Source organism: Oncorhynchus masou, chromosome 20 (genome assembly GCF_036934945.1).
Source record: "Oncorhynchus masou masou isolate Uvic2021 chromosome 20, UVic_Omas_1.1, whole genome shotgun sequence".
Taxonomy (NCBI): domain Eukaryota; kingdom Metazoa; phylum Chordata; class Actinopteri; order Salmoniformes; family Salmonidae; genus Oncorhynchus; species Oncorhynchus masou.
The window spans coordinates 29,170,676-29,197,859 of NC_088231.1; the positions used below are offsets into that span (position 1 = coordinate 29,170,676).

General features: G+C 49.7%; 1 protein-coding gene across 1 annotated transcript in view; it reads left to right on the plus strand.

Moving 5' to 3' along the window:
* Positions 1-27,184, plus strand: part of LOC135507230 (serine/arginine repetitive matrix protein 2-like) — a 51,636-nt gene that overhangs the window by 10,142 nt on the left and 14,310 nt on the right. Inside the window, exons 4-6 of the mRNA XM_064926822.1 lie at positions 992-1,106; positions 1,466-1,657; positions 6,646-6,724. Coding sequence (XP_064782894.1) covers positions 992-1,106; positions 1,466-1,657; positions 6,646-6,724 — 386 coding nt within the window. The remainder of the gene's footprint in view (positions 1-991; positions 1,107-1,465; positions 1,658-6,645; positions 6,725-27,184) is intronic.

A 27,184-nucleotide genomic window follows, 5' to 3' on the forward strand; every position in this document is an offset into this window, starting at 1 on the left:
CTCACGGAAACGCTTCAGTTTAGTTCCAGCTCTCTCACGGAAACGCTTCAGTTTAGTTCCAGCTCTCACGGGAAACGCTTCAGTTTAGTTCCAGCTCTTTCACGGAAACGCTTCAGTTTAGTTCCAGCTCTCTCATGGAAACGCTTCAGTTTAGTTCCAGCTCTCTCATGGAAACGCTTCAGTTTAGTTCCAGCTCTCTCACGGAAACGCTTCAGTTTAGTTCCAGCTCTCTCACGGAAACGCTTCAGTTTAGTTCCAGCTCTCACGGAAACGCTTCAGTTTAGTTCCAGCTCTCTCATGGAAACGCTTCAGTTTAGTTTCAGCTCTCTCACGGAAACGCTTCAGTTTAGTTCCAGCTCTCTCACGGAAACGCTTCAGTTTAGTTCCAGCTCTCTCACGGAAACGCTTCAGTTTAGTTCCAGCTCTCTCACGGAAATGCTTCAGTTTAGTTCCAGCTCTCTCACGGAAATGCTTCAGTTTAGTTCCAGCTCTCTCACGGAAATGTTTCAGTTTAGTTCCAGCTCTCTCGGGAAACGCTTCAGTTTAGTTCCAGCTCTCTCACGGAAACGCTTCAGTTTAGTTCCATAATATCAGATTTACTGGGTTTCTCTGTCAGCCACTGAATATTTGTATAATAATATCATATTTACTGGGTTTATCTGTCAGTCACTGAATATTTGTATAATAATATCAGATTTACTGGGTTTCTCTGTCAGTCACTGAATATTTGGAGCGGTTGTCGTTCAGGTGACGTTGGTTGTGTTCCCCTGCTCAGACGTTGCGTTCATCAACCAATGGTTGCGTGCCGCGTCATGGACTACGTCATGGACATTATGATGCGGTTAGCTGATATATAAAATATGGATCCAGACGTTGTAAGATCTGTCAGGCGTCTGGGCAGAGGAACCGCCCCCTACGGCGGCGTTGTTGCGGTTTTGTATATGTTGTTACGACGCGTCGGTGATGTCATTGTCTCTTCCTCCTCTAATAGGACCATGTCCCAGTGGCCGCCTCCCCCTCAGACGACACGCCCTCCCAAGCCCCTTCCCTCTCGGACAGCAGCCTATCAGCTCACAGGTTCCTCCACGCTGTGTTCCATAAGAAAGGTGAGTCCCCGTCCGACTAGAACAGAGATGACGGCGTTTACACTCTTAATGCTAACAGTGCTACGTAGCATCGTTGGCTACCTGGTTTATACGCACTAAGATACATGTACGTAGACAGTGTGTTTACCTGTGATTGGCTGAGATAAATGTACGTAGACAGTGTGCTTACCTGTGATTGGCTGAGATAAATGTACGTAGACAGTGTGCTTACCTGTCATTGGCTGAGATAAATGTACGTAGACAGTGTGCTTACCTGTGATTGGCTGAGATAAATGTACGTAGACAGTGTGTTTACCTGTGATTGGCTGAGATAAATGAACGTAGACAGTGTGCTTACCTGTGATTGGCTGTCTGTCCAGAGCTGGCGTCCAGCGGAGACCCTAACGTCCCTCTGGTGGCCCAGGAACTGATGAAGAGGATGGTGAGGCAGTTTGCCATGGAGTACGCCTCCAAGACACGCCTTACCACCACCACAGGCTCCCCGCGTTCTGACCTCGACTCACCTCTCGACCTCACTGTGACACGGAACCAGGAGGAGGAACCCACACCAGGTACAGAACCCGACAGGACATAGAACCCACACCAGAAAGAGAACTTGACAGGACTTGTAACCCATACCAGGTAGAGAACCCAACAGGACATAGAACCAATAGCAGATAGAGAACCCAACATGACTTAGAACCCACACCAGGAAGAGAACTCGTCAGGACTTAGAACCCATACCAGGAAGAGAACACGACAGGACTTAGAACCCATACCAGGTAGAGAACCAACACCAGATGGAGAACCCAACAGGACATAGTACCAATACCAGATAGAGAACCCAACAGGACTTAGAATCCACACCAGGTAGAGGACCCAACAGAACATAGAACCCACACCGGGTAGAGAGAGCAACAGGGCTTAGAACCCACACCGGGTAGAGAGCGCAACAGGGCTTAGAACCCACAGCAGGTGGGGTATACTACAAAGCGGGAACCCACACCGGGTAGAGAAAGTAACAATGAGTTAGCCAGCTAACTTGCCTAACTATTTTTACATCGTTTTTTTTAAAGATGAGCTTAAAATGGGCAAGGTCTAATTGACTCTTTCGCTAAGCCCCGCCCTGGAATTTTGGGCAACCAATTGCAACGCTCCAAGGGATAGCAACTGTCGTTGAGCCCGAAACGCATCAAGGGCAGTGGGAAAAAATCTGAGTTTTCTTTAAAAAAATCATTGTTTAAATGGTTAAATAATTAAACAGCGAACCAGGTACTGATTCCTGAAATGCAGAGCCTGTTGGGAGTATTATTAGAATCCCAAAACTATATATTTTTTAGTGTTTGCTAGCTCAGCTGGTTAGCTTAGCTCAGCTGGTTAGCTTAGCTGGTTAGCTTAGCTTAGCTGGTTAGCTTAGCTCAGCTGGTTAGCTTAGCTCAGCTGGTTAGCTTGGTCTTTCTTATTGACCACCAAACGTTGTTAACGCTAGCTAGCGACTTGCTAGAACTTGTTTTCTCTAAATGGATGCTAGCTAGCTAAGTTGGCTATATTAGGAATTTTAACTCATCTTGCTGTCGACATCAGCAAACGATTTGAAAGCACTTTTATGATCCCCAAATGGGTTAGCAACTCGTACTATACAGGGTGTATTCAGTGGCTAGCCACACTGCAAAACAACTTGACCAGGTTTCCCGTGAAGACATTGTAGCGACAATCCACCACAACATATACCCAAGAGTTTCCTGATTTAGCCGTGTTTATTTTCATTGCGTGCATTAAAAACATAGTTTGAGATCATTGTGAGGAGATTTCTCCAACGGTTAGAAGGGGAAATGGGCTTCCGGGGGAAAACGCTGTCGGAGGTTGCATCAGTATCCAAGGGAACCAGAGGTTGCATCAGTATCCAAGGGAACCAGAGGTTGCATCAGTATCCAAGGGAACCAGAGGTTGCATCAGTATCCAAGGGAACCAGAGGTTGCATCAGTATCCAAGGGAACCAGAGGTTGCATCAGTATCCAAGGGAACCAGAGGTTGCATCAGTATCCAAGGGAACCAGAGGTTGCAACAGTATCCAAGGGAGCCAGAAGGTTTTAGCGAAGGGTCGATTGATTCAACACCCAAAAACGCATATCTATAAGTTTAGCTTTTTTTGTTGTTATTTTTAAATGAATTATTTCTCGTTGCTTATCAAAGTTGAAATGCTGAAGAACATTAGGTACATCCTGGTACTTTCTTTTAGGTTCTGGAGTTGTAAGACTCCAGGACAACAGAAAGGAAGAACGTTGCGGCTCATAGTCCCGGGTGATATTTATAACATCCGTGCTTATCAACGATACCTGGCTAACTATTTGATCCTGCTTTGTAGTAGGCTGCTCTGGGAGAGAACCCACACCTAGGTTGAGGATTACCCAGGTCAGGATAACGTTGTAGCACCATACACAGATTCATTGGGACCAGTGCCGTTGCTAACTAGCATTGCTGGTTTCCTTTTTGCTTAGAATTCTTCCTCGTTTATGCAAAAAGTTATGGGATATTAGAATCCTCGTCGCATATTTGACCTAGAACCAGACCACGTAGAGAACCCAACAGGACCTAGAACCAATACCAGGTAGGGAACCCAACAGGACATAGAGCCACACCAGGTAGAGATCCCAACAGGACCTAGAGCCACACCAGGTAGAGAACCCAACAGGACTTAAAACCAATACCAGGTAGAGAACCCAACAGGACCTAGAGCCACACCAGGTAGAGAACCCAACAGGACCTAGAGCCACACCAGGTAGAGAACCCAACAGGACTTAGAACCACTACCAGGTAGAGAACCCAACAGGACTGAGAACCCAACAGGACTTAGAACCAATACCAGGTAGAGAACCCAACAGGACCTAGAGCCACACCAGGTAGAGAACCCAACAGGACTTAGAACCAATACCAGGTAGAGAACCCAACAGGACCTAGAGCCACACCAGTTCGGGAACCCAACAGGACTGAGAACCCAACAGGACTTAGAACCAATACCAGGTAGAGAACCCAACAGGACCTAGAGCCACACCAGGTAGAGAACCCAACAGTACCTAGAACCCACACATTTCTAACTAGTTGCCTGACTTCTGACTAGTTGCCTGACCTCTGACTAGGTGTCTGACCTCTGACTAGTTGTCTGACCTCTGACTAGTTGTCTGATTCCTCCTCCCGTAGCGGACAGTGTGCTCGACCTCTGACTAGTTGTCTGACCTCTGACTAGTTGTCTGATTCCTCCTCCCGTAGCGGACAGTGTGCTCGACCTCTGACTAGTTGTCTGACCTCTGACTATGACTAGTTGTCTGACCTCTGTCTAGTTGTCTGACCTCTGACTAGTTGTCTGATTCCTCCTCCCGTAGCGGACAGTGTGCTCGACCTCTGACTAGTTGTCTGACCTCTGACTAGTTGTCTGATTCCTCCTCCCGTAGCGGACAGTGTGCTCGACCTCTGACTAGTTGTCTGACCTCTGACTAGTTGTCTGATTCCTCCTCCCTAGCACCATAGCGGACAGTGTGCTCGACCTCTGACTAGTTGTCTGACCTCTGACTATGACTAGTTGTCTGACCTCTGTCTAGTTGTCTGACTAGTTGTCTGACCTCTGACTATGACTAGTTGTCTGACCTCTGTCTAGTTGTCTGACCTCTGACTAGTTGTCTGATTCCTCCTCCCGTAGCGGACAGTGTGCTCGACCTCTGACTAGTTGTCTGACCTCTGACTAGTTGTCTGATTCCTCCTCCCGTAGCGGACAGTGTGCTCGACCTCTGACTAGTTGTCTGACCTCTGACTAGTTGTCTGATTCCTCCTCCCGTAGCGGACAGTGTGCTCGACCTCTGACTAGTTGTCTGACCTCTGACTATGACTAGTTGTCTGACCTCTGTCTAGTTGTCTGATTCCTCCTCCCGTAGCGGACAGTGTGCTCGACCTCTGACGAGTTGTCTGACCTCTGACTAGGTGTCTGACTAGTTGTCTGACCTCTGACTAGTTGTCTGATTCCTCCTCCAGTAGCGGACAGTGTGCTCGACCTCTGACTAGTTGTCTGACCTCTGACTAGTTGTCTGATTCCTCCTCCCGTAGCGGACAGTGTGCTCGACCTCTGACTAGCTGTCTGACCTCTGACTAGGTGTCTGACTAGTTGTCTGACCTCTGACTAGGTGTCTGACTAGTTGTCTGCCCTCTGACTAGGTGTCTGACTAGTTGTCTGACCTCTGACTAGTTGTCTGATTCCTTCTCCCGTAGCGGACAGTGTGCTCGACCTCTGACTAGGTGTCTGACCTCTGACTAGGTGTCTGACTAGTTGTCTGACCTCTGACTAGTTGTCTGACTAGTTGCCTGACTTCTGACTAGTTGCCTGACCTCTGACTAGTTGTCTGACCTCTGACTAGGTGTCTGACTAGTTGTCTGACCTCTGACTAGTTGTCTGACTAGTTGCCTGACTTCTGACTAGTTGCCTGACCTCTGACTAGTTGTCTGACCTCTGACTAGGTGTCTGACCTCTGACTAGGTGTCTGACCTCTGACTAGTTGTCTGACTAGTTGTCTGACCTCTGTCTAGTTGTCTGACTAGTTGTCTGACCTCTGACTAGTTGTCTGATTCCTTCTCCCGTAGCGGACAGTGTGCTCGACCTCTGACTAGTTGTCTGACCTCTGACTAGTTGTCTGATTCCTCCTCCCGTAGCGGACAGTGTGCTCGACCTCTGACTAGTTGTCTGACCTCTGACTAGTTGTCTGACCTCTGACTAGTTGTCTGATTCCTCCTCCCGTATCGGACAGTGTGCTCGACCTCTGACTAGTTGTCTGACCTCTGACTAGTTGTCTGACCTCTGACTAGTTGTCTGATTCCTCCTCCCATAGCGGACAGTGTGCTCGACCTCTGACTAGTTGTCTGACTAGTTGTCTGACCTCTGACTAGCTGTCTGACCTCTGACTAGCTGTCTGACCTCTGACTAGCTGTCTGACTAGTTGTCTGACCTCTGACTAGTTGTCTGATTCCTCCTCCCATAGCGGACAGTGTGCTCGACCTCTGACTAGTTGTCTGACTAGCTGTCTGACCTCTGACTAGTTATCTGACCTCTGACTAGTTGTCTGACCTCTGACTAGTTGTCTATTCCTCCTCCCGTAGCGGACAGTGTGCTCGACCTCTGACTAGTTGTCTGACCTCTGACTAGTTGTCTGACCTCTGACTAGTTGTCTGACCTCTGACTAGTTGTCTGACCTCTGACTAGGTGTCTGACTAGTTGTCTGACCTCTGACTAGTTGTCTGATTCCTCCTCCCGTAGCGGACAGTGTGCTCGACCTCTGACTAGTTGTCTGACCTCTGTCTAGTTGTCTGACCTCTGACTAGTTGTCTGATTCCTCCTCCCGTAGGGGACAGTGTGCTCGACCTCTGACTAGTTGTCTGACCTCTGACTAGTTGTCTGACCTCTGACTAGTTGTCTGATTCCTCCTCCCGTAGGGGACATTGTGCTCGACCTCTGACTAGTTGTCTGACCTCTGTCTAGTTGTCTGACCTCTGACTAGTTGTCTGATTCCTCCTCCCGTAGCGGACAGTGTGCTCGACCTCTCCAAGCGGAACTCTGCCAGCTCGGCCTCCACGTCGCCCACCATTCACAAAGCCTCAGGGTGAGTGTCTCTCCTCTCATTGGTCCATAATGTCCATACTAGCACGCTACTTAGTATGCATAGCCAATAGATGCCGTCGTTACTATTTACCATGCATTGACAATACAATATTTCACTATTTAGCCTGTATGGCAAAACCACAACATAATTCAGAGTAGTGGGATAGTGTTAGGTGGTCTGTATCAGTAGACTGTCTAGTGGTGGATGTAGTGGGACAGTGTTAGGTGGTCTGTATCAGTAGACTGTCTGTCTAGTGGTGGATGTAGTGGGACAGTGTTAGGTGGTCTGTATCAGTAGACTGTCTGTCTAGTGGTGGATGTAGTGGGACAGTGTTAGGTGGTCTGTATCAGTAGACTGTCTAGTGGTGGATGTAGTGGGACAGTGTTAGGTGGTCTGTATCAGTAGACTGTCTAGTGGTGGATGTAGTGGGACAGTGTTAGGTGGTCTGTATCAGTAGACTGTCTAGTGGTGGATGTAGTGGGACAGTGTTAGATGGTCTGTTTCAGTAGACTGTCTGTCTAGTGGTGGATGCAGTGGGACAGTGTTAGGTGGTCTGTATCAGTAGACTGTCTGTCTAGTGGTGGATGTAGTGGGACAGTGTTAGGTGGTCTGTATCAGTAGACTGTCTGCCTAGTGGTGGATGCAGTGGGACAGTGTTAGGTGGTCTGTATCAGTAGACTGTCTGTCTAGTGGTGGATGTAGTGGGACAGTGTTAGGTGGTCTGTATCAGTAGACTGTCTGCCTAGTGGTGGATGCAGTGGGACAGTGTTAGGTGGTCTGTATCAGTAGACTGTCTGTCTAGTGGTGGATGCAGTGGGACAGTGTTAGGTGGTCTGTATCAGTAGACTGTCTGTCTAGTGGTGGATGTAGTGGGACAGTGTTAGGTGGTCTGTATCAGTAGACTGTCTAGTGGTGGATGTAGTGGGACAGTGTTAGGTGGTCTGTATCAGTAGACTGTCTAGTGGTGGATGTAGTGGGACAGTGTTAGGTGGTCTGTATCAGTAGACTGTCTGTCTAGTGGTGGATGTAGTGGGACAGTGTTAGGTGGTCTGTGTCAGTAGACTGTCTGTCTAGTGGTGGATGTAGTGGGACAGTGTTAGGTGGTCTGTATCAGTAGACTGTCTGTCTAGTGGTGGATGTAGTGGGACAGTGTTAGGTGGTCTGTATCAGTAGACTGTCTGTCTAGTGGTGGATGTAGTGGGACAGTGTTAGGTGGTCTGTATCAGTAGACTGTCTGTCTAGTGGTGGATGTAGAGGGACAGTGTTAGGTGGTCTGTATCAGTAGACTGTCTGTCTAGTGGTGGATGTAGTGGGACAGTGTTAGGTGGTCTGTATCAGTAGACTGTCTAGTGGTGGATGTAGTGGGACAGTGTTAGGTGGTCTGTATCAGTAGACTGTCTGTCTAGTGGTGGATGTAGTGGGACAGTGTTAGGTGGTCTGTATCAGTAGACTGTCTAGTGGTGGATGCAGTGGGACAGTGTTAGGTGGTCTGTATCAGTAGACTGTCTAGTGGTGGATGTAGTGGGACAGTGTTAGGTGGTCTGTATCAGTAGACTGTCTGTCTAGTGGTGGATGTAGTGGGACAGTGTTAGGTGGTCTGTATCAGTAGACTGTCTGTCTAGTGGTGGATGTAGTGGGACAGTGTTAGGTGGTCTGTATCAGTAGACTGTCTAGTGGTGGATGTAGAGGGACAGTGTTAGGTGGTCTGTATCAGTAGACTGTCTGTCTAGTGGTGGATGTAGTGGGACAGTGTTAGGTGGTCTGTATCAGTAGACTGTCTGTCTAGTGGTGGATGTAGTGGGACAGTGTTAGGTGGTCTGTATCAGTAGACTGTCTAGTGGTGGATGTAGAGGGACAGTGTTAGGTGGTCTGTATCAGTAGACTGTCTGTCTAGTGGTGGATGTAGTGGGACAGTGTTAGGTGGTCTGTATCAGTAGACTGTCTGTCTAGTGGTGGATGTAGTGGGACAGTGTTAGCTGGTCTGTATCAGTAGACTGTCTGTCTAGTGGTGGATGTAGTGGGACAGTGTTAGGTGGTCTGTATCAGTAGACTAGTAGACTGTCTGTCTAGTGGTGGATGTAGTGGGACAGTGTTAGGTGGTCTGTATCAGTAGACTGTCTGTCTAGTGGTGGATGTAGTGGGACAGTGTTAGGTGGTCTGTATCAGTAGACTGTCTGTCTAGTGGTGGATGTAGTGGGACAGTGTTAGGTGGTCTGTGTCAGTAGACTGTCTGTCTAGTGGTGGATGTAGTGGGACAGTGTTAGGTGGTATGTATCAGTAGACTGTCTAGTGGTGGATGTAGTGGGACAGTGTTAGGTGGTCTGTATCAGTAGACTGTCTAGTGGTGGATGTAGTGGGACAGTGTCAGGTGGTCTGTATCAGTAGACTGTCTAGTGGTGGATGTAGAGGGACAGTGTTAGGTGGTCTGTATCAGTAGACTGTCTGTCTAGTGGTGGATGTAGTGGGACAGTGTTAGGTGGTCTGTATCAGTAGACTGTCTGTCTAGTGGTGGATGTAGTGGGACAGTGTTAGGTGGTCTGTATCAGTAGACTGTCTAGTGGTGGATGTAGTGGGACAGTGTTAGGTGGTCTGTATCAGTAGACTGTCTAGTGGTGGATGTAGTGGGACAGTGTTAGGTGGTCTGTATCAGTAGACTGTCTGTCTAGTGGTGGATGTAGTGGGACAGTGTTAGGTGGTCTGTATCAGTAGACTGTCTAGTGGTGGATGTAGTGGGACAGTGTTAGCTGGTCTGTATCAGTAGACTGTCTAGTGGTGGATGTAGTGGGACAGTGTTAGGTGGTCTGTATCAGTAGACTGTCTATCTAGTGGTGGATGTAGTGGGACAGTGTTAGGTGGTCTGTATCAGTAGACTGTCTAGTGGTGGATGTAGTGGGACGGTGTTAGGTGGTCTGTATCAGTAGACTGTCTAGTGGTGGATGTAGTGGGACAGTGTTAGGTGGTCTGTATCAGTAGACTGTCTGTCTAGTGGTGGATGTAGAGGGACAGTGTTAGGTGGTCTGTATCAGTAGACTGTCTGTCTAGTGGTGGATGTAGTGGGACAGTGTTAGGTGGTCTGTATCAGTAGACTGTCTGTCTAGTGGTGGATGTAGTGGGACAGTGTTAGGTGGTCTGTATCAGTAGACTGTCTGTCTAGTGGTGGATGTAGTGGGACAGTGTTAGGTGGTCTGTATCAGTAGACTGTCTGTCTAGTGGTGGATGTAGTGGGACAGTGTTAGGTGGTCTGTATCAGTAGACTGTCTGTCTAGTGGTGGATGTAGTGGGACAGTGTTAGGTGGTCTGTATCAGTAGACTGTCTAATGGTGGATGTAGTGGGACAGTGTTAGGTGGTCTGTATCAGTAGACTGTCTAGTGGTGGATGTAGTGGGACAGTGTTAGGTGGTCTGTGTCAGTAGACTGTCTAGTGGTGGATGTAGTGGGACAGTGTTAGGTGGTCTGTATCAGTAGACTGTCTAGTGGTGGATGTAGTGGGACAGTTAGGTGGTCTGTATCAGTAGACTGTCTAGTGGTGGATGTAGTGGGACAGTGTTAGGTGGTCTGTATCAGTAGACTGTCTGTCTAGTGGTGGATGTAGTGGGACAGTGTTAGGTGGTCTGTATCAGTAGACTGTCTAGTGGTGGATGTAGTGGGACAGTGTTAGGTGGTCTGTGTCAGTAGACTGTCTGTCTAGTGGTGGATGTAGTGGGACAGTGTTAGGTGGTCTGTATCAGTAGACTGTCTGTCTAGTGGTGGATGTAGTGGGACAGTGTTAGGTGGTCTGTATCAGTAGACTGTCTGTCTAGTGGTGGATGTAGAGGGACAGTGTTAGGTGGTCTGTTTCAGTAGACTGTCTGTCTAGTGGTGGATGCAGTGGGACAGTGTTAGGTGGTCTGTATCAGTAGACTGTCTGTCTAGTGGTGGATGTAGTGGGACAGTGTTAGGTGGTCTGTATCAGTAGACTGTCTAGTGGTGGATGTAGTGGGACAGTGTTAGGTGGTCTGTATCAGTAGACTGTCTGTCTAGTGGTGGATGTAGTGGGACAGTGTTAGGTGGTCTGTATCAGTAGACTGTCTGTCTAGTGGTGGATGTAGTGGGACAGTGTTAGGTGGTCTGTATCAGTAGACTGTCTAGTGGTGGATGTAGTGGGACAGTGTTAGGTGGTCTGTATCAGTAGACTGTCTGTCTAGTGGTGGATGTAGTGGGACAGTGTTAGGTGGTCTGTATCAGTAGACTGTCTAGTGGTGGATGTAGTGGGACAGTGTTAGGTGGTCTGTATCAGTAGACTGTCTGTCTAGTGGTGGATGTAGTGGGACAGTGTTAGGTGGTCTGTGTCAGTAGACTGTCTGTCTAGTGGTGGATGTAGTGGGACAGTGTTAGGTGGTCTGTATCAGTAGACTGTCTAGTGGTGGATGTAGTGGGACAGTGTTAGGTGGTCTGTATCAGTAGACTGTCTAGTGGTGGATGTAGTGGGACAGTGTTAGGTGGTCTGTATCAGTAGACTGTCTGTCTAGTGGTGGATGTAGTGGGACAGTGTTAGGTGGTCTGTATCAGTAGACTGTCTGTCTAGTGGTGGATGTAGTGGGACAGTGTTAGGTGGTCTGTATCAGTAGACTGTCTGTCTAGTGGTGGATGTAGTGGGACAGTGTTAGGTGGTCTGTATCAGTAGACTGTCTAGTGGTGGATGTAGTGGGACAGTGTTAGGTGGTCTGTATCAGTAGACTGTCTGTCTAGTGGTGGATGTAGAGGGACAGTGTTAGGTGGTCTGTTTCAGTAGACTGTCTAGTGGTGGATGTAGTGGGACAGTGTTAGGTGGTCTGTATCAGTAGACTGTCTGTCTAGTGGTGGATGTAGTGGGACAGTGTTAGGTGGTCTGTATCAGTAGACTGTCTAGTGGTGGATGTAGTGGGACAGTGTTAGGTGGTCTGTATCAGTAGACTGTCTGTCTAGTGGTGGATGTAAAGGGACAGTGTTAGGTGGTCTGTATCAGTAGACTGTCTAGTGGTGGATGTAGTGAGACAGTGTTAGGTGGTCTGTGTCAGTAGACTGTCTGTCTAGTGGTGGATGTAGTGGGACAGTGTTAGGTGGTCTGTATCAGTAGACTGTCTGTCTAGTGGTGGATGTAGTGGGACAGTGTTAGGTGGTCTGTATCAGTAGACTGTCTAGTGGTGGATGTAGTGGGACAGTGTTAGGTGGTCTGTATCAGTAGACTGTCTGTCTAGTGGTGGATGTAGTGGGACAGTGTTAGGTGGTCTGTATCAGTAGACTGTCTGTCTAGTGGTGGATGTAGTGGGACAGTGTTAGGTGGTCTGTATCAGTAGACTGTCTGTCTAGTGGTGGATGTAGTGGGACAGTGTTAGGTGGTCTGTATCAGTAGACTGTCTGTCTAGTGGTGGATGTAGTGGGACAGTGTTAGGTGGTCTGTATCAGTAGACTGTCTGTCTAGTGGTGGATGTAGTGGGACAGTGTTAGGTGGTCTGTATCAGTAGACTGTCTAGTGGTGGATGCAGTGGGACAGTGTTAGGTGGTCTGTATCAGTAGACTGTCTGTCTAGTGGTGGATGTAGTGGGACAGTGTTAGGTGGTCTGTATCAGTAGACTGTCTGTCTAGTGGTGGATGTAGTGGGACAGTGTTAGGTGGTCTGTGTCAGTAGACTGTCTAGTGGTGGATGTAGTGGGACAGTGTTAGGTGGTCTGTATCAGTAGACTGTCTAGTGGTGGATGTAGTGGGACAGTGTTAGGTGGTCTGTATCAGTAGACTGTCTATCTAGTGGTGGATGTAGTGGGACAGTGTTAGGTGGTCTGTATCAGTAGACTGTCTAGTGGTGGATGTAGTGGGACAGTGTTAGGTGGTCTGTATCAGTAGACTGTCTAGTGGTGGATGTAGTGGGACAGTGTTAGGTGGTCTGTATCAGTAGACTGTCTGTCTAGTGGTGGATGTGGTGGGACAGTGTTAGGTGGTCTGTATCAGTAGACTGTCTAGTGGTGGATGTAGTGGGACAGTGTTAGGTGGTCTGTATCAGTAGACTGTCTAGTGGTGGATGTAGTGGGACAGTGTTAGGTGGTCTGTATCAGTAGACTGTCTAGTGGTGGATGTAGTGGGACAGTGTTAGGTGGTCTGTATCAGTAGACTGTCTAGTGGTGGATGTAGTGGGACAGTGTTAGGTGGTCTGTATCAGTAGACTGTCTGTCTAGTGGTGGATGTGGTGGGACAGTGTTAGGTGGTCTGTATCAGTAGACTGTCTAGTGGTGGATGTAGTGGGACAGTGTTAGGTGGTCTGTATCAGTAGACTGTCTAGTGGTGGATGTAGTGGGACAGTGTTAGGTGGTCTGTATCAGTAGACTGTCTGTCTAGTGGTGGATGTAGTGGGACAGTGTTAGGTGGTCTGTGTCAGTAGACTGTCTGTCTAGTGGTGGATGTAGTGGGACAGTGTTAGGTGGTATGTATCAGTAGACTGTCTAGTGGTGGATGTAGTGGGACAGTGTTAGGTGGTCTGTATCAGTGGATGCAGTGGGACAGTGTTAGGTGGTCTGTATCAGTAGACTGTCTGTCTAGTGGTGGATGTAGTGGGACAGTGTTAGGTGGTCTGTATCAGTAGACTGTCTAGTGGTGGATGCAGTGGGACAGTGTTAGGTGGTCTGTATCAGTAGACTGTCTGTCTAGTGGTGGATGTAGAGGGACAGTGTTAGGTGGTCTGTATCAGTAGACTGTCTAGTGGTGGATGTAGTGGGACAGTGTTAGGTGGTCTGTATCAGTAGACTGTCTGTCTAGTGGTGGATGTAGTGGGACAGTGTTAGGTGGTCTGTATCAGTAGACTGTCTGTCTAGTGGTGGATGTAGTGGGACAGTGTTAGGTGGTCTGTATCAGTAGACTGTCTAGTGGTGGATGTAGAGGGACAGTGTTAGGTGGTCTGTATCAGTAGACTGTTTGTCTAGTGGTGGATGTGGTGGGACAGTGTTAGGTGGTCTGTATCAGTAGACTGTCTAGTGGTGGATGTAGAGGGACAGTGTTAGGTGGTCTGTATCAGTAGACTGTCTAGTGGTGGATGTAGTGGGACGGTGTTAGGTGGTCTGTATCAGTAGACTGTCTTTCTAGTGGTGGATGTAGTGGGACGGTGTTAGGTGGTCTGTTTCAGTAGACTGTCTGTCTAGTGGTGGATGTAGTGGGACAGTGTTAGGTGGTCTGTATCAGTAGACTGTCTAGTGGTGGATGTAGAGGGACAGTGTTAGGTGGTCTGTATCAGTAGACTGTCTAGTGGTGGATGTAGTGGGACAGTCCTCTGGTATCAGTATAGCCAGGCTGTAGACTGTCTGTCTAGTGGTGGATGAATTGGGACAGTCCTCTGGTATCAGTATAGCCAGGCTGTAGACTGTCTGTCTAGTGGTGGATGAATTGGGACAGTCCTCTGGTATCAATATAGACAGGCTGTAGACTGTCTAGTGGTGGATGAATTGGGACAGTCCTCTGGTATCAATATAGACAGGCTGTAGACTGTCTAGTGGTGGATGTAGTGGGACAGTGTTAGGTGGTCTGTATCAGTAGACTGTCTGTCTAGTGGTGGATGTAGAGGGACAGTGTTAGGTGGTCTGTATCAGTAGACTGTCTAGTGGTGGATGTAGTGGGACAGTGTTAGGTGGTCTGTATCAGTAGACTGTCTGTCTAGTGGTGGATGTCGTGGGACAGTGTTAGGTGGTCTGTATCAGTAGACTGTCTGTCTAGTGGTGGATGTAGTGGGACAGTGTTAGGTGGTCTGTATCAGTAGACTGTCTAGTGGTGGATGTAGTGGGACAGTGTTAGGTGGTGTGTATCAGTAGACTGTCTAGTGGTGGATGTAGTGGGACAGTGTTAGGTGGTCTGTATCAGTAGACTGTCTAGTGGTGGATGTAGTGGGACAGTGTTAGGTGGTCTGTATCAGTAGACTGTCTAGTGGTGGATGTAGTGGGACAGTGTTAGGTGGTCTGTATCAGTAGACTGTCTAGTGGTGGATGTAGTGGGACAGTGTTAGGTGGTCTGTATCAGTAGACTGTCTGTCTAGTGGTGGATGTAGTGGGACAGTGTTAGGTGGTCTGTATCAGTAGACTGTCTGTCTAGTGGTGGATGTAGTGAGACAGTGTTAGGTGGTCTGTATCAGTAGACTGTCTAGTGGTGGATGTAGTGGGACAGTGTTAGGTGGTCTGTATCAGTAGACTGTCTGTCTAGTGGTGGATGTAGTGGGACAGTGTTAGGTGGTCTGTATCAGTAGACTGTCTAGTGGTGGATGTAGAGGGACAGTGTTAGGTGGTCTGTATCAGTAGACTGTCTAGTGGTGGATGTAGTGGGACAGTGTTAGGTGGTCTGTATCAGTAGACTGTCTAGTGGTGGATGTAGTGGGACAGTGTTAGGTGGTCTGTATCAGTAGACTGTCTAGTGGTGGATGTAGTGGGACAGTGTTAGGTGGTCTGTATCAGTAGACTGTCTGTCTAGTGGTGGATGTAGAGGGACAGTGTTAGGTGGTCTGTTTCAGTAGACTGTCTAGTGGTGGATGTAGTGGGACAGTGTTAGGTGGTCTGTATCAGTAGACTGTCTGTCTAGTGGTGGATGAATTGGGACAGTCCTCTGGTATCAGTAGAGCCAGGCTGTAGACTGTCTAGTGGTGGATGAATTGGGACAGTCCTCTGGTATCAGTATAGCCAGGCTGTAGACTGTCTAGAGGTGGATGAATTGGGACAGTCCTCTGGTATCAGTATAGCCAGGCTGTAGACTGTCTAGTGGTGGATGAATTGGGACAGTCCTCTGGTATCAATATAGCCAGGCTGTAGACTGTCTAGAGGTGGATGAATTGGGACAGTCCTCTGGTATCAGTATAGCCAGGCTGTAGACTGTCTAGTGGTTAATGAATTGGGACAGTCCTCTGGTATCAATATAGACAGGCTGTAGACTGTCTGTCTAGTGGTGGATGAATTGGGACAGTCCTCTGGTATCAGTAGAGCCAGGCTGTAGACTGTCTAGTGGTGGATGAATTGGGACAGTCCTCTGGTATCAGTAGAGCCAGGCTGTAGACTGTCTCGTGGTGGATGAATTGGGACAGTCCTCTGGTATCAATATAGCCAGGCTGTAGACTGTCTGTCTAGTGGTGGATGAATTGGGACAGTCCTCTGGTATCAGTAGAGCCAGGCTGTAGACTGTCTGTCTAGTGGTGGATGAATTGGGACAGTCCTCTGGTATCAGTAGAGCCAGGCTGTAGACTGCCTGTCTAGTGGTGGATGAATTGGGACAGTCCTCTGGTATCAGTAGAGCCAGGCTGTAGACTGTCTCGTGGTGGATGAATTGGGACAGTCCTCTGGTATCAGTAGAGCCAGGCTGTAGACTGTCTAGTGGTGGATGAATTGGGGCAGTCCTCTGGTATCAATATAGCCAGGCTGTAGACTGTCTAGAGGTGGATGAATTGGGACAGTCCTCTGGTATCAGTAGAGCCAGGCTGTAGACTGCCTGTCTAGTGGTGGATGAATTGGGACAGTCCTCTGGTATCAGTAGAGCCAGGCTGTAGACTGTCTCGTGGTGGATGAATTGGGACAGTCCTCTGGTATCAGTAGAGCCAGGCTGTAGACTGTCTGTCTAGTGGTGGATGAATTGGGACAGTCCTCTGGTATCAGTAGAGCCAGGCTGTAGACTGCCTGTCTAGTGGTGGATGAATTGGGACAGTCCTCTGGTATCAGTAGAGCCAGGCTGTAGACTGTCTCGTGGTGGATGAATTGGGACAGTCCTCTGGTATCAGTAGAGCCAGGCTGTAGACTGTCTGTCTAGTGGTGGATGAATTGGGACAGTCCTCTGGTATCAGTAGAGCCAGGCTGTAGACTGCCTGTCTAGTGGTGGATGAATTGGGACAGTCCTCTGGTATCAATATAGCCAGGCTATAGACTGTCTAGAGGTGGATGAATTGGGACAGTCCTCTGGTATCAGTAGAGCCAGGCTGTAGACTGTCTGTCTAGTGGTGGATGAATTGGGACAGTCCTCTGGTATCCGTATAGCCAGGCTGTAGACTGTCTAGTGGTGGATGAATTGGGACAGTCCTCTGGTATCAGTAGAGCCAGGCTGTAGACTGTCTGTCTAGTGGTGGATGAATTGGGACAGTCCTCTGGTATCAGTAGAGCCAGGCTGTAGACTATCTAGTGGTGGATGAATTGGGACAGTCCTCTGGTATCAGTATAGCCAGGCTGTAGACTGTCTAGTGGTGGATGAATTGGGACAGTCCTCTGGTATCAGTAGAGCCAGGCTGTAGACTGTCTAGTGGTGGATGAATTGGGACAGTCCTCTGGTATCAGTGTAGCCAGGCTGTAGACTGTCTAGTGGTGGATGAATTGGGGCAGTCCTCTGGTATCAGTAGAGCCAGGCTGTAGACTGTCTAGTGGTGGATGAATTGGGACAGTCCTCTGGTATCAGTAGAGCCAGGCTGTAGACTGTCTAGTGGTGGATGAATTGGGACAGTCCTCTGGTATCAGTAGAGCCAGGCTGTAGACTGTCTAGTGGTGGATGAATTGGGACAGTCCTCTGGTATCAGTAGAGCCAGGCTGTAGACTGCCTGTCTAGTGGTGGATGAATTGGGACAGTCCTCTGGTATCAGTAGAGCCAGGCTGTAGACTGTCTAGTGGTGGATGAATTGGGACAGTCCTCTGGTATCAATATAGCCAGGCTGTAGACTGCCTGTCTAGTGGTGGATGAATTGGGACAGTCCTCTGGTATCAGTATAGCCAGGCTGTAGACTGTCTGTCTAGTGGTGGATGAATTGGGACAGTCCTCTGGTATCAGTATGGCCAGGCTGTAGACTGTCTAGAGGTGGATGAATTGGGACAGTCCTCTGGTATCAGTATAGCCAGGCTGTAGACTGCCTGTCTAGTGGTGGATGAATTGGGACAGTCCTCTGGTATCAGTATAGCCAGGCTGTAGACTGTCTAGTGGTGGATGTAGTGGGACAGTCCTCTGGTATCAGTATAGCCAGGCTGTAGACTGCCTGTCTAGTGGTGGATGAATTGGGACAGTCCTCTGGTATCAGTAGAGCCAGGCTGTAGACTGTCTAGTGGTGGATGAATTGGGACAGTCCTCTGGTATCAGTATAGCCAGGCTGTAGACTGTCTAGTGGTGGATGAATTGGGACAGTCCTCTGGTATCAGTAGAGCCAGGCTGTAGACTATCTAGTGGTGGATGAATTGGGACAGTCCTCTGGTATCAGTATAGCCAGGCTGTAGACTGTCTAGTGGTGGATGAATTGGGACAGTCCTCTGGTATCAGTAGAGCCAGGCTGTAGACTGTCTAGTGGTGGATGAATTGGGACAGTCCTCTGGTATCAGTGTAGCCAGGCTGTAGACTGTCTAGTGGTGGATGAATTGGGGCAGTCCTCTGGTATCAGTAGAGCCAGGCTGTAGACTGTCTAGTGGTGGATGAATTGGGACAGTCCTCTGGTATCAGTAGAGCCAGGCTGTAGACTGTCTAGTGGTGGATGAATTGGGACAGTCCTCTGGTATCAGTAGAGCCAGGCTGTAGACTGTCTAGTGGTGGATGAATTGGGACAGTCCTCTGGTATCAGTATAGCCAGGCTGTAGACTGTCTAGTGGTGGATGAATTGGGACAGTCCTCTGGTATCAATATAGCCAGGCTGTAGACTGTCTGTCTAGTGGTGGATGAATTGGGACAGTCCTCTGGTATCAGTGTAGCCAGGCTGTAGACTGTCTAGTGGTGGATGAATTGGGACAGTCCTCTGGTATCAGTAGAGCCAGGCTGTAGACTGTCTAGTGGTGGATGAATTGGGACAGTCCTCTGGTATCAGTAGAGCCAGGCTGTAGACTGCCTGTCTAGTGGTGGATGAATTGGGACAGTCCTCTGGTATCAGTAGAGCCAGGCTGTAGACTGTCTAGTGGTGGATGAATTGGGACAGTCCTCTGGTATCAATATAGCCAGGCTGTAGACTGCCTGTCTAGTGGTGGATGAATTGGGACAGTCCTCTGGTATCAGTATAGCCAGGCTGTAGACTGTCTGTCTAGTGGTGGATGAATTGGGACAGTCCTCTGGTATCAGTATGGCCAGGCTGTAGACTGTCTAGAGGTGGATGAATTGGGACAGTCCTCTGGTATCAGTATAGCCAGGCTGTAGACTGCCTGTCTAGTGGTGGATGAATTGGGACAGTCCTCTGGTATCAATATAGCCAGGCTGTAGACTGTCTAGTGGTGGATGTAGTGGGACAGTCCTCTGGTATCAGTATAGCCAGGCTGTAGACTGCCTGTCTAGTGGTGGATGAATTGGGACAGTCCTCTGGTATCAGTAGAGCCAGGCTGTAGACTTGGACGGTGAGTTGAATAATGGAATGGGGATGTATGGGATGTGTATATATATATATCCATATAATCAGGTTGTACCTGCCTGTTTCAACACCTGTTGGTACCTAGAACACAGTGCAGCTGGCTGGATCTGTCACCTCAGCTAGTCAGACTGACACACAGAAACACGTGGCTGTGTAGACAGCGTAACGTCACGGACTGGATCGTTCCTGTTTCCTAATGACGTTGTGGATCAGAAATCCTTTAACCAAAATACTGGACAGGGATTAACTACGCTGCAAACCTTTCTTCAATGTGACAGTCGCACAGAGATGATGTCACTGCCTCTCTTCAATGTGACAGTCACACAGAAATGATGTCACTGCCTCTCTTCGTGTGACAGTCACACAGAGGTGATGTCATTCCCTTTCTTCATATGACAGTCGCACAGAGATGATGTCACCCCCTTTCTTCATATGACAGTCGCACAGAGATGATGTCACTGCCTCTCTTCATATGACAGTCACACAGAGATGTCACTCACAGACAATGCTGTCACAGATGATGTCAGCTCATGACAGACCGTGCAGAGTGATGTTCCCAACACGACATAAAGGAGTCACCCCTCTCCCCCTCCCTGATCCTGACGGTGGTGTTTGGTCCTCCCCCCACTAGGAGGCAGCAGCAGCGTTGGGGAGCAGCCGGGGCGTACCAGACCGAGGAACACCATGCCCAGAGGTCCAGTGAGCTGTCTGAGGGGCTGCTGTCCAAGGCTCTGAGAGACGTGAGGTCTGGTCGTCTCCAGGAGAACAGAGCTGCCCTTCTCTACGGGATCCCCCTTGAAATCCTGCGCTCAGAGCTGGGGGAGGATGTGACCTCACAGGATGTGGCGGCGGCGCACGGCGAGGAGGTGCGGCTGGTGTTGCAGAGGGTGGCGGCCTGGGCGGAGCTGGGAGCGAGGGAGGAGAACGGAGAGATGCTCTTCCTTCCCTCCTCTTCGTCTTGTCTGACCCAGCATGGCCTGCGGAGGGTTTTTTCCCGGTCTCTACCCCCCCAGCTCAGAGAGGAGGTCCATCTCCGTGTCCCCCAGGTCAGATCGCGCTCCAGAACAGCTCCCCCTCTCCCTGAGCCTTGCAGCCTGGCTGAGCCCCTGCACTACCACCCCCCACCACACCATGGCACCACCACCACTAATATCGCTGCTACCTCTTCCTCTCTGCTGAGACTCCACCGCTCCCTCCTGCCCTCCCTCGACCTGCCTGACCTCTCACCCCACCACCGCTGCTCCTCATTGGATGATCCTGAGGAAGGGGCGGAGCATAGCGGGGAGAACAAGCAGTCCAGGAAGAGACGCGGGCGCTACCGGCAGTACAACCACGACCTGCTAGAAGAGGCTATCACCATGGTGATGGGGGGCAGGATGAGCGTTTCCAAGGCCCAGGTGGTTTATGGGATACCTCACAGCACGCTGGAGTACAAGGTCAAAGAGCGCAACGGAACCCTCAAGATACCGCCCAAGAGGAGGCCCGTCATCGTCACGACTACGACCGCACGGCAACCGCCGGACTCTGCCGGGTTCCACCGACTCAGGAACTAACGCTGCCACCAACAGGTTCTAGACTACAGAACATTTGAGTCTAGAACCGACAACACTTTGAACTCCTCTCAACCTAAAACAGAACAGGAGAATGTTTTGTGGATCTGGGTCCAATACAGATTTTATAAAAACTTCATAAATACTTGGTGCGTTTGGTTTGGTTTTCGCTTGACATGCCGAGTTTGTAGATTTCTGGACTTCTGGTACCATTTGTTGCCTCATCGAAGTAAATCGAACACACCTCCATCTATTTGACCAATGTATCATATTGACCCCCAGGTCTGATGTTAATCACAAGGCCTTTTTAAAAACAGACAGTTACATTCAGGTCCCTGTGTGTCCATGCAGACCAGGTTATATTACCCAGGAATAGACTATAAAACGAGAACGGCACTCTTCACGTCAGGTGTCTTTTGGTATTATTTATTTATTGCCCTTTTTTCTCCCCAATTGGTAGTTACAGTCTTGTCTCATCGCTGCAACTCCCGGGCGAGAGCCATGCGTCCTCCGAAACACGACCCCCAACCAAGCCACACTGCTTCTTTGACACAGCGCACATCCACATCCAACCCGGAAGCCAGCCGCACCAATGTGTCGGAGGAAACACCGTTACACCTGGCGAGCTGGTCAGCGTGCGCTGCGCCCGGGCCCGTCACAGGGGTCACTAGAGCGCGATGGGACAAGGATATCCCAGCCGGTCAAAACCCTACCCTAACCCGGACGACGCTGGGCCAATTGTGCGCCGCCCCATAGACCTCCCGGTCGCGGCCGCCTGCAACAGAACCCGGGCTTGAACCCAGAATCTGTGGTGGCCTTCGACCACAGCGTCACCCAGGAGGCCCCTAAGTCAGGTGTATTTTAAATCCAATCTTCAGGTCAGCTGCTTGTCCATGTCTACCTGGTAGTTAATTTGTCCCTGGTTTGGCCAGAGAGTCCACTGTACTGGACCTAGTTAAAGATTCACATTAGATTGTATACGGACGGATGTTATATACAGCGTTGATCCTCTGTCTTTTAAATGTTCCTCACTGCTGCTGTAAACTCCCATCTCTCTCTGTTTTCTATCATCTCTGGTATTGGGCATCTCAGAAGGAGCCGTTGTATTTAGCTATTGATCTCTCTCTCTGTTTTCTATCATCTCTGGTATTGGGCATCTCAGAAGGAGCCGTTGTATTAGCTATTGATCTCTCTCTCTGTTTTCTATCTTCTCTGGTATTGGGCATCTCAGAAGGAGCTGTTGTATTAGCTATTGATCTCTCTCTCTGTTTTCTATCTTCTCTGGTATTGGGCATCTCAGAAGGAGCCGTTGTATTAGCTATTGATCTCTCTCTCTGTTTTCTATCATCTCTGGTATTGGGCATCTCAGAAGGAGCTGTTGCTATTGGACCAAAACACAATTTTCAGGGTGTTGGGGGGGGTTTCTGTAATTCCTCACACTTAATGCTGCTCTTTCATTAACCTCTCAGCCTGTCTATCTCTGGTCTCATAACGTCTCTGGTCTCATAACGTCTCTGGTCTCATAACGTCTCTGGTCTCACAACGTCTCTGGTCTCACGTCGTCTCTGGTCTCACGTCGTCTCTGGTCTCACGTCGTCTCTGGTCTCACGTCGTCTCTGGTCTCACGTCGTCTCTGGTCTCACAACGTCTCTGGTCTCACAACGTCTCTGGTCTCACAACGTCTCTGGTCTCACAACGTCTCTGGTCTCACAACGTCTCTGGTCTCACAACGTCTCTGGTCTCACAGCGTCTCTGGTCTCACAGCGTCTCTGGTCTCACAACGTCTCTGGTCTCACAACGTCTCTGGTCTCACAACGTCTCTGGTCTCACGTCGTCTCTGGTCTCACGTCGTCTCTGGTCTCACGTCGTCTCTGGTCTCACGTCGTCTCTGGTCTCACGTCGTCTCTGGTCTCACGACGTCTCTGGTCTCACGTCGTCTCTGGTCTCACGTCGTCTCTGGTCTCACGTCGTCTCTGGTCTCACGTCGTCTCTGGTCTCACGTCGTCTCTGGTCTCACGTCGTCTCTGGTCTCACGTCGTCTCTGGTCTCACGTCGTCTCTGGTCTCACGTCGTCTCTGGTCTCACGTCGTCTCTGGTCTCACGTCGTCTCTGGTCTCACGTCGTCTCTGGTCTCACGTCGTCTCTGGTCTCACGTCGTCTCTGGTCTCACGTCGTCTCTGGTCTCACGTCGTCTCTGGTCTCACGTCGTCTCTGGTCTCACGTCGTCTCTGGTCTCACGTCGTCTCTGGTCTCACGTCGTCTCTGGTCTCACGTCGTCTCTGGTCTCACGTCGTCTCTGGTCTCACGTCGTCTCTGGTCTCACGTCGTCTCTGGTCTCACGTCGGTCTCTCTGGTCTCACGTCGTCTCTGGTCTCACGTCGTCTCTGGTCTCACGTCGTCTCTGGTCTCACGTCGTCTCTGGTCTCACGTCGTCTCTGGTCTCACGTCGTCTCTGGTCTCACGTCGTCTCTGGTCTCACGTCGTCTCTGGTCTCACGTCGTCTCTGGTCTCACGTCGTCTCTGGTCTCACGTCGTCTCTGGTCTCACGTCGTCTCTGGTCTCACGTCGTCTCTGGTCTCACGTCGTCTCTGGTCTCACGTCGTCTCTGGTCTCACGTCGTCTCTGGTCTCACGTCGTCTCTGGTCTCACGCGTCTCTGGTCTCACGTCGTCTCTGGTCTCACGTCGTCTCTGGTCTCACGTCGTCTCTGGTCTCACGTCGTCTCTGGTCTCACGTCGTCTCTGGTCTCACGTCGTCTCTGGTCTCACGTCGTCTCTGGTCTCACAACGTCTCTGGTCTCACAACGTCTCTGGTCTCATAACGTCTCTGGTCTCACAACGTCTCTGGTCTCACAACGTCTCTGGTCTCACAACGTCTCTGGTCTCATAACGTCTCTGGTCTCATAACGTCTCTGGTCTCACAACGTCTCTGGTCTCATAACGTCTCTGGTCTCACAACGTCTCTGGTCTCACAACGTCTCTGGTCTCACAACGTCTCTGGTCTCACTACGTCTCTGGTCTCACGTCGTCTCTGGTCTCACAACGTCTCTGGTCTCACAACGTCTCTGGTCTCACAACGTCTCTGGTCTCACAACGTCGCTGGTCTCACAACGTCTCTGGTCTCACAACGTCTCTGGTCTCACAACGTCTCTGGTCTCACAACGTCTCTGGTCTCATAACGTCTCTGGTCTCACAACGTCTCTGGTCTCACAACGTCTCTGGTCTCACAACGTCTCTGGTCTCACAACGTCTCTGGTCTCACAACGTCTCTGGTCTCACAACGTCTCTGGTCTCATAACGTCTCTGGTCTCATAACGTCTCTGGTCTCACAACGTCTCTGGTCTCACAACGTCTCTGGTCTCACGTCATCTCTGGTCTCATAACGTCTCTGGTCTCACAACGTCTCTGGTCTCACAACGTCTCTGGTCTCACAACGTCTCTGGTCTCACAACGTCTCTGGTCTCATAACGTCTCTGGTCTCACAACGTCTCTGGTCTCACAACGTCTCTGGTCTCACGTCATCTCTGGTCTCATAACGTCTCTGGTCTCATAACGTCTCTGGTCTCACGTCGTCTCTGGTCTCACAACGTCTCTGGTCTCACAACGTCTCTGGTCTCACAACGTCTCTGATCTGAACATGGACAGATTCCTGTATGAACCTCTACTTTCTCAACGACCACCCTGTGAAGGATAACAACAAGCCATTTACTGCTGATTAGAACAGAAGGATGTTTGTTTTTTGAACGGGACCTGAGACATCTTTGTGTTGTTGTCACCCTCACTGAATCCTCTTCTCTTAAACCTACAGAGTTTAAGAGACACTATGAAGCCTGTAAGGTGCATTTTTAAAGGGACACTTACAGGATATGATCTATTTTCCCCAGAGTCAGGTGAACTCGCGGATACCATTTTTTATATGTCCGTGTGCAGTTTGAAAGAAGTTGCTAACTAGCGTTAGCGCAATGACTGGACGCCTATGGGAACAGCTACCATTCTAGTAGGGGCAATGACTGGAAGTCTATGGGGATCGGATCACATGCTAGCAGATACCCATAGACTTCCAGTCATTACACCTTCTAGAATGCTAGTAGATACCCATAGACGTACAGTCATTGCGCTAACGCTAGTTAGCATCGGCTCACAAAACTACCTCGAACTACCTTCACATTGGACTCAGGGACATAAAAATGGCATCCACGCGTTCATCTGACTCCGGGGAAGTAAATAACTAATGCCGACGTCCCGAAGTATCCCTTGAAGTTCCGTCGAGCCTAGCGCTGGGCGGGTATTGCGTATGTTGCTATATACCGGTGTTGATGCTCGGACGGGTTGAGTTTTCACTTTGCCTTCTGTAACGTTTTTTCAGTGTTTGGTTTGTTAAATGTAATGCGCAACTCCGACGCGTATAATTTCCGTTTTATAGTTCAATTCGTTATGCTTCTTGAGTCATCGTTCTCCCTCTCCTGCATGGGTTAGGGTTAGACTCACCCTCGTTCTCCCTCTCCTGCATGGGTTAGGGTTAGACTCACCCTCGTTCTCCCTCTCCTGCATGGGTTAGGGTTAAACTCACCCTCGTTCTCCCTCTCCTGCATGGGTTAGGGTTAGACTCACCCTCGTTCTCCCTCTCCTGCATGGGTTAGGGTTAGACTCACCCTCGTTCTCCCTCTCCTGCATGGGTTAGGGTTAGACTCACCCTCGTTCTCCCTCTCCTGCATGGGTTAGGGTTAGACTCACCCTCGTTCTCCCTCTCCTGCATGGGTTAGGGTTAGACTCACCCTCGTTCTCCCTCTCCTGCATGGGTTAGGGTTAGACTCACCCTCGTTCTCCCTCTCCTGCATGGGTTAGGGTTAGACTCACCCTCGTTCTCCCTCTCCTGCATGGGTTAGGGTTAGGCTCACCCTCGTTCTCCCTCTCCTGCATGGGTTAGGGTTAGACTAACCCTCGTTCTCCCTCTCCTGCATGGGTTAGGGTTAGGGTTAGACTAACCCTCGTTCTCCCTCTCCTGCATGGGTTAGGGTTAGACTAACCCTCGTTCTCCCTCTCCTGCATGGGTTAGGGTTAGACTCACCCTCGTTCTCCCTCTCCTGCATGGGTTAGGGTTAGACTCACCCTCGTTCTCCCTCTCCTGCATGGGTTAGGGTTAGACTCACCCTCGTTCTCCCTCTCCTGCATGGGTTAGGGTTAGACTAACCCTCGTTCTCCCTCTCCTGCATGGGTTAGGGTTAGGCTTAGACCTCTCTGGGGACACTCCCCTCCTGATGACTGACACTAGTCTAGATATTACCATGGTTACACTGACCGACCCCAAACTCAGACGAGGTTCTACTCCAGTATTACCATGGTTACACTGACCGACCCAAACTCAGACGAGGTTCTACTGCGGTATTACCATGGTTACACTGACCGACCCAAACTCAGACGAGGTTCTACTGCAGTATTACCATGGTTACACTGGTCGACCCAAACTCAGACTAGGTTCTACTGCGGTATTACCATGGTTACACTGACCGACCCAAACTCAGACTAGGGTCTACTGCGGTATTACCATGGTTACACTGACCGACCCAAACTCAGACTAGGGTCTACTGCGGTATTACCATGGTTACACTGGCCGACCCAAACTCAGACGAGGTTCTACTGCGGTATTACCATGGTTACACTGACCGACCCAAACTCAGACGAGGTTCTACTGCGGTATTACCATGGTTACACTGACCGACCCCAAACTCAGACTAGGGTCTACTGCGGTATTACCATGGTTACACTGACCGACCCAAACTCAGACTAGGGTCTACTGCGGTATTACCATGGTTACACTGGTCGACCCAAACTCAGACTAGGTCTACTGCAGTATTACCATGGTTACACTGACCGACCCAAACTCAGACTAGGGTCTACTGCGGTATTACCATGGTTACACTGACCGACCCAAACTCAGACTAGGGTCTACTGCGGTATTACCATGGTTACACTGACCGACCCAAACTCAGACTAGGGTCTACTGCGGTATTACCATGGTTACACTGACCGACCCAAACTCAGACTAGGGTCTACTGCAGTATTACCATGGTTACACTGACCGACCCAAACTCAGACTAGGGTCTACTGCGGTATTACCATGGTTACACTGACCGACCCAAACTCAGACTAGGGTCTACTGCGGTATTACCATGGTTACACTGGCCGACCCAAACTCAGACGAGGTTCTACTGCGGTATTACCATGGTTACACTGACCGACCCAAACTCAGACGAGGTTCTACTGCGGTATTACCATGGTTACACTGACCGACCCCAAACTCAGACTAGGGTCTACTGCGGTATTACCATGGTTACACTGACCGACCCAAACTCAGACTAGGGTCTACTGCGGTATTACCATGGTTACACTGACCGACCCAAACTCAGACTAGGGTCTACTGCGGTATTACCATGGTTACACTGGTCGACCCAAACTCAGACTAGGGTCTACTGCAGTATTACCATGGTTACACTGACCGACCCAAACTCAGACTAGGGTCTACTGCGGTATTACCATGGTTACACTGACCGACCCAAACTCAGACTAGGGTCTACTGCGGTATTACC